The sequence below is a fragment of the Xenopus tropicalis genome, chromosome 6 (genome assembly GCF_000004195.4).
Source record: "Xenopus tropicalis strain Nigerian chromosome 6, UCB_Xtro_10.0, whole genome shotgun sequence".
Lineage (NCBI taxonomy): Eukaryota > Metazoa > Chordata > Amphibia > Anura > Pipidae > Xenopus > Xenopus tropicalis.
Window position 1 is genome coordinate 151,071,521 of NC_030682.2, and position 8,198 is coordinate 151,079,718.

The 8,198-nt window shown below is 45.3% G+C and overlaps 1 protein-coding gene across 1 annotated transcript; it reads left to right on the top strand.

Moving 5' to 3' along the window:
- The first annotated feature begins 391 nt into the window (after positions 1-391).
- Positions 392-7,927, top strand: LOC100170429 (uncharacterized loc100170429). The gene is given in 4 exon segments (NM_001130205.1): positions 392-426; positions 3,292-3,365; positions 7,055-7,328; positions 7,682-7,927. Coding segments are annotated over 3 exon segments (528 nt in total). The 5' UTR covers positions 392-426; position 3,292; the 3' UTR covers positions 7,863-7,927.
- Positions 7,928-8,198: the final 271 nt, after the last annotated feature.

Below are 8,198 nucleotides of genomic sequence, written 5' to 3' on the forward strand. Positions count from 1 at the left end.
TCTAATAAATACCTCAGTCTATAGATCAGCTTAATATATTCCAGTGTAAATGGGTCCAAATGTAGTTTAAAATATGTGGTGTCTGACACAACAAATAGCAATTAAGAAATACATTTCAGCAGAAAAACCTAATGTGTAATTATCTTGCCAAACATTTATCAAAAATGGAATTTAAATAGAAATTCAGGGGTGCGTATAGCAATACAACAATCCCAGACCTGTACAGAATGCTGAGCAACAGGTCCCCCCTTTCCTTAGAACCCCAAGCTCAGATGCCCCGGGGGCATCAAACAGGTCTGGTCACCTGGTCTGGCCACTTGGCCACTCCCCCCAGGAATGGTACATAAGGAGGAGCCAGGTGGGAGGGGAGGCAGGTACTGCAGGGGGAGAAGAAAGAAGCCGGACATTAACCCAACCCACTGACAGGTAGAGATGATCCTATTCCCCTTACAATTCTGTGCTCATATAGTGTATATAGCTGTTTGTATATAGGTACTGGGGTATTTACTGTAATATATATACTGACTGATACTGACCTGCCATGCTCTGGGCACCATACAATTATTCACTCAATAACTTGTATCCTCATCCCCCCAGTGAGTGATATTTATGTGGGGATTATGGGCGCCGCATGTGAATATTGATCTATTGGTGGGAATTGTATTTGGGCAAATACTGGTGTATAGATATTTAGTTACTGATGGAAATATTATTATATTCATATCTGTAACGTGATATACAAATGGAAAGAGTCAGTATTAACCTACGAACAGCTGAATATAAACATATCTATAGTAAGGGAGCAGAAGGGGGTCAGGGAGTAGAGGGGACATCAGATACAGAGAAGGGGGAGGATAGTTATAGGGTTAATTTAGGTTAAAACAAGACAATTGTCCATGAAGTTCAACCCCTCCCTCTGGTCCCCCAGCAGCACTGACCCACATGTATGTATATATGTATTTATATAGACCTCAACAACCCCAACCCTGACAGCCTCCCCTTATAGTTTAACCCTTCCATCCCCTTTACCAGTTTAGTTGCAGTCTCTGCACTCTCTCCAGCTCATTAATATCCTTCTTAAGGACTGGAGCCCAAAATTGCCCCCTATACTCACTGTCACTGCCCCCCATACTCACAGTCACTGCCCCCCATACTCACTGTTACTGCCCCCCATACTCACTGTCACTGCCCCCCATACTCACTGTTACTGCCCCCCATACTCACAGTCACTGCCCCCCATACTCACTGTTACTGCCCCCCATACTCACTGTTACTGCCCCCCATACTCACTGTCACTGCCCCCCATACTCACTGTTACTGACCCCCATACTCACTGTCACTGCCCCCTATACTCACTGTCACTGCCCCCCATACTCACAGTCACTGCCCCCCATACTCACTGTTACTGCCCCCCATACTCACAGTCACTGCCCCCCATACTCACTGTTACTGCCCCCATACTCACTGTTACTGCCCCCATACTCACAGTCACTGCCCCCCATACTCACTGTTACTGCCCCCCCATACTCACTGTCACTGCCCCCCATACTCACTGTTACTGCCCCCCATACTCACTGTCACTGCCCCCCATACTCACTGTTACTGCCCCCCATACTCACTGTCACTGCCCCCATACTCACTGTCACTGCCCCCCCATACTCACTGTTACTGCCCCCCATACTCACTGTTACTGCCCCCCATACTCACTGTTACTGCCCCCCATACTCACTGTCACTGCCCCCCCATACTCACTGTTACTGCCCCCCATACTCACTGTTACTGCCCCCCATACTCACAGTCACTGCCCTCCCATACTCACAGTCACTGCCCCCCATACTCACAGTCACTGCCCCCCATACTCACTGTAACTGCCCCCCATACTCGCTGTCACTGCCCCCCATACTCACTGTTACTGCCCCCCATACTCACTGTCACTGCCCCCCCATACTCACTGTTACTGCCCCCCCATACTCACTGTAACTGCCCCCCATACTCACTGTAACTGCCCCTCATACTCACTGTCACTGCCCCCCATACTCACTGTAACTGCCCCCCATACTCACTGTTACTGCCCCCCCCATACTCACTGTTACTGCCCCCCATACTCACTGTTACTGCCCCCATACTCACTGTTACTGCCCCCCATACTCGCTGTCACTGCCCCCCCATACTCACTGTTACTGCCCCCCATACTCAAAGTGAGGCCTTACCAGGGACCTATAAAGGGGCAAAATTATGTTTCATCCCTTGAGTCAATGCGCTTTTTATACAAGACAGCACTTTATTTGCTTTAGTAGCCACAGAATGACACTGCCTGGAATTAGACAACTTGTTATCTACACAAACCCCCAAACCCTTCTAAATTATAGAAATGAGGAGAGATGGGCAGAGAGGTAAGTGGACCCTGTGTATAAGGTGCCCCTTTATGTCCCACCTCCCCACTAATCCCAAAGGGCTGGCAGAATACTGAGCAAGACTCACTGAGTAAGACTCATGGAATGATGCACCGACCATTACAGCCTCCATAATCATAAAATGGGAAATCTAGAGCCCAATTTGGAGGGCAGGGGCTGCTTTTATAAAGCCGCACAAACCCCCAGCTTCTGTAGCCAGTGAGTAAGGAGTTGCTGTTTGTTACAGCAGGGGGTGCCCCCAATGTACAGAAATTATATCTCAACTCAAAGGCTCATAAATAAGGAATCAAGGTGCTGTCTCTCTATTTATCACTGTCTCTCTATTTATCAGTGTCTCTCTATTTATCACTGTCTCTCTATTTATCACTGTCTCTGTATTTATCACTGTCTCTCTATTTATCACTGTCTCTGTATTTATCACTGTCTCTCTATTTATCACTGTCTCTCTATTTATCACTGTCTCTGTATTTATCACTGTCTCTCTATTTATCACTGTCTCTCTATTTATCACTGTCTCTGTATTTATCACTGTCTCTCTATTTATCACTGTCTCTCTATTTATCACTGTCTCTGTATTTATCACTGTCTCTCTATTTATCACTGTCTCTCTATTTATCACTGTCTCTGTATTTATCACTGTCTCTCTATTTATCACTGTCTCTCTATTTATCACTGTCTCTGTATTTATCACTGTCTCTCTATTTATCACTGTCTCTCTATTTATCACTGTCTCTGTATTTATCACTGTCTCTCTATTTATCACTGTCTCTCTATTTATCACTGTCTCTCTATTTATCAGTGTCTCTCTATTTATCACTGTCTCTCTATTTATCACTGTCTCTCTATATATCCGTGTATCTTGTCTCTCCCCCATTAGGATGAAGTGCTTTGTGGTCCTGCTGGTTTGCATCTCCATTGGGTGGGTCCATTCTCGCAAATTCGTTGACCAAGGTAAGAGAATATTCTTGATTCACAATTCATTTTGAATTTTTACTTACAAAACCCTTATGGAACTTCTTACACCCAGATATATCCCTGAGCCCTAATGTGCGTATAATAAAATACCGACTCCTCTTATTGAACCGAGAATGAAGCAACTGTGGCCCAATGTACAGGGTTCCCATTATAAATAATTAGCTCCACCCCCTACAGCGCTTATGAGGCCGCCGTAGCGTCAGTAATAATATAACAGCCGGTGACTGTGCGTGCCTGGCATTGTTCTAGAAGGAAACTCACTAATAGTATTTTATTTATTAGCAAATACTCTGGTAAAGGGAGCAACTGCCACACAAAGCTCCACTTATAGACCTGAGTACTCGGCTGAAAAAGCCATTGATGGTATCAGAGATAATCACATGATGAGACACCCATGTACCCACACTGCAAATATGTACATTGCTATAGTATTCCCCCCTAAGTAATGTCTGTACATACAGGCCTTGTGTTTGTCCAACCCATCCCCTAGCCAAAATGACCCATTTAACCCCCTGTATTGTTTAAACATGTAATCCCCTGTACTGTTGCACCTTTTAAGTCCTACATTTTTCACCCCCTGCAGTGTTCACACCTCAGGCTCAGACTGTAATCACCCCCATTGTTCCCCTGTTAACACCTCAGACTGTAGGAGCAGTGCCAGCCTTGTGTCAGTGTATGTACTGCCTGCCCTATTAAACACACCCCTCAATCCATATGCCTCCTCCTCCCCTGTGGATAGCACCTAATTACACACCTTAGGGACCATATAATGACTATTTCCAAATGCTAACAAACTCCCAGAGGCAGCATAGGGCAGGCAGAGTATGGCACACACAGGCAGCATAGGGCAGGCAGAGTATGGCACACACAGGCAGCATAGGGCAGGCAGAGTATGGCACACACAGGCAGCATAGGGCAGGCCATAGGCGGATTTTCAATAAGGCTAGAGGCTAAGCCTCCCCAAACCTGAATGGCACATTAGAAAAACATAACAAAAAAAAACCTCAGTCCGTTTCTGCACTGTCCTGGAAATCTTCTGCTCCTGCAAGCCTGTTCAGCTGTGCTCTGATTGGATCTTTTGTCTTGTGGATTCTCCAATCAGAGCACAGCTTTCTTGACAGACAGTAAAATTGACCAATCAAAGCACAGATGCAGACAGGGCTTGGGAGATATTACAAACTGAAGGCAGTGCAGAAATGAAGACTGAAAAGGAGAATCTGCAGACTGTAAACTTTCCCTGAGAACCAGCTCTGCTTTGCTGCAGATTTCATCCAACTCCCACAGGTACTATACGCAGGTACTATACACAGGTACTATACCCAGGTACTATACGCAGGTACTATACCCAGGTACTATACACAGGTACTATACACAGGTACTATACACAGGTACTATACCCAGGCACTATACACAGGTACTATACACAGGTACTATACACAGGTACTATACACAGGTACTATACCCAGGTACTATACGCAGGTACTATACACAGGTACTATACCCAGGTACTATACCCAGGCACTATACCCAGGTACTATACCCAGGTACTATACCCAGGCACTATACCCAGGTACTATACCCAGGTACTATACCCAGGCACTATACCTAGGCACTATACACAGGTACTATACCCAGGTACTATACCCAGGCACTATACACAGGTACTATACACAGGTACTATACCCAGGTACTATACCCAGGCACTATACCTAGGCACTATACACAGGTACTATACCCAGGTACTATACCCAGGTACTATACCCAGGCACTATACACAGGTACTATACACAGGTACTATACACAGGTACTATACCCAGGCACTATACACAGGTACTATACCCAGGCACTATACACAGGTACTATACCCAGGCACTATACCCAGGTACTATACACAGGTACTATACACAGGTACTATACCCAGGTACTATACACAGGTACTATACCCAGGCACTATACGCAGGCACTATACACAGGCACTATACCCAGGCACTATACCCAGGCACTATACCCAGGTACTATACCCAGGTACTATACCCAGGTACTATACACAGGCACTATACCCAGGCACTATACGCAGGTACTATACACAGGTACTATACCCAGGTACTATACACAGGTACTATACACAGGTGCTATACCCAGGTACTATACCCAGGTGCCATACACAGGTAGTATACCCAGGTACTATACACAGGCACTATACACAGGTACTATACACAGGTACTATACCCAGGTACTATACCCAGGTACTATACCCAGGTAGTATACCCAGGTACTATACACAGGTAGTATACCCAGGTACTATACACAGGTACTATACCCAGGTACTATACACAGGTACTATACACAGGTAGTATACGCAGGTACTATATGCAGGTACTATACACAGGTACTATACGCAGGTACTTTACCCAGGTACTATACCCAGGTACTATACACAGGTACTATACACAGGTGCTATACCCAGGTGCTATACCCAGGTGCTATACCCAGGTGCTATACCCAGGTACTATACACAGGTGCTATACACAGGTACTATACCCAGGTAGTATACCCAGGTACTATACACAGGTACTATACCCAGGTACTATACACAGGTACTATACACAGGCCCTATACAGTTCTAAAGGCTCAATCACTAGCTGACATCTGACCTGACCTGACATCTATAATAATACATAATCTATCCCCTCCCCTAACAGACAGATGGTAAGTTAACCCTTTCCCCTGAAAAAGCTCATTTTGCTTTTATATATTTATTGTTGTTGTTTTTTGCACTTACTATTTTTTTGTCATTGTTTTGTTCATTTCTAGTTAATTACAGTGGGGTCAATGTTGTGTATCAGTGCCAATGTTATAGTGCCAGGGCCTTAATATCTGCCATCTGTACCCCTTGCTTCTCACTATATATAATGTGCTGGTTCTGTATATACAGAGTATATATATGTACACAGAGTCTCACTGTGTATAATGTGCTTGGGGTGTCAGTACCCACTGCCTTTCTTGCTAAGGGAAGGTTCACTTTTAAGTTAACTTTTAGTATGTTATAAAATGGCCTATTCCTAGCAACTTTGGTCTTCCTAAATATTTTTTTTTAATAATTTGCCTTTCTCTTCTGCCTCTGTCCAGATTTCAAATGGGGGCCAAAAATGATTGCAGCATAGGTAGTATAGGGCAGGCCGAGTATGGCACATACAGGTAGCATAGGACAGGCAGGGTATGGTACACACAGGCAGGTGTGTGCCATACTCTGCCTGCTCTATGCTGCCTGTGTATTCCATACTCGGCCTGCCCTATACTGCCTGTGTGTGTCATACTCTGCCTTAGGCTGCCTGTGTGTGCCATACTCTGACTGCCCTATACTGCCTGTGTGTGTCATACTCTGCCTTAGGCTGCCTGTGTGTGCCATACTCTGACTGCCTTATACTGCCTGTGTGTGCCATACTCTGCCTGCCCTATGCTGCCTGTGTGTGCCATCACTGCATTGGCTCCAGCACCACTGTCCCCTTGTAGAGAAGCCATCTTTTATATTGGTGTCTCCATCTGTTTTGAGAAGAACCAGAAGGTTCCTACAGATGAAACCCCAATGTTTATAGTAACGTATCCCACTGATCTGCACATCAATAAGGAACTGCTTGTAATGAATAATGACATTTTGTTGTTAGATAATATTGCAAGATTGGGAGAAGCCACACAGAGCTCAACATTCAGACCCGAGTACAATGCTGCCGCCGCTATTGATGGTAATACTGACTCAAATTTGAAGATGGGCTCATGTTCCCACACCGGTAAGGACAACCCGGCTTGGTGGCGGCTGGACCTGAAGAAGAGGTACAAGGTGGGGAGAGTGGTGATAGTGAACAGAAAGGACTGCTGCAGCGAGCGCCTGTTGGGAGCCGAGGTCCGTGTTGGAGATTCAGCCGATAATAACAACCCAGTGTGAGTCCCATACTCATCCTTCATCTTCCTTCCATTGTTGCCTTTACTTACTCCTTCAGTTTGTGCCCAAGTGAAGTCATTGTACAGGAGCCAACTCTGTGCCTGGGGTGTAACTGCACCACAATGATCAGCAAAAAAACTCATATACACACTGTATCAGGCACTGTATCTCCTTAGTACTCAGCCTGGGGGTTAGGCAGCCAACCATTATACAGCAAGGGTTAGAGAAAGCCTGACATCCCAACCATTGGCTGGGAAACATGATAATACAAGTATTGGCTGACTTGCCTCACTGTTTTTCCTCCCCAAGTCCAGTTGCCAATTAAACTTTCTGTTATTCTCTTTTCTCTAAGATGCGGCACCGTAACCAACGTCTCCAAAGAAACCATCGTTGTGTCCTGTGAAGAGAGGGAGGGTCAGTATGTCTCTGTGGTTATTCCCGGGCGTGAAGAAACTCTCCAGCTCTGCGAAGTGAAGGTCTATGAGCCCTCTGATACATCGGAAGAAATACTTTTTGGTCGTTTTGGTCGTTAAAGAAGACTTTTGCTCATTAACCTGAATGAATCTGCTGTGAAACAATAAATACAAATGCTGGTTCAGATTGTGTGATTTGTGTGATTGTGATACAGACAATTCTAGTTGGTTTAGTGTTTCTCCTTAAAGGGTAAGTTCATCTTTGTACAACTGCCCATCCACTTATGGCCCCACCCCCTGCCCTGCCGGTACAGACTTTATAAAGAGGTGGCAACCCCAGTGTTTGTTAAACTTTCTACTGTCTTAATGTATCTTAGAAGGGTCTCCCAGGCTCCTCTGCTGAGTGGGAGAAAGATATTTGGGACTATTTGCACTTCTCTCATCCTGGGAGATTAC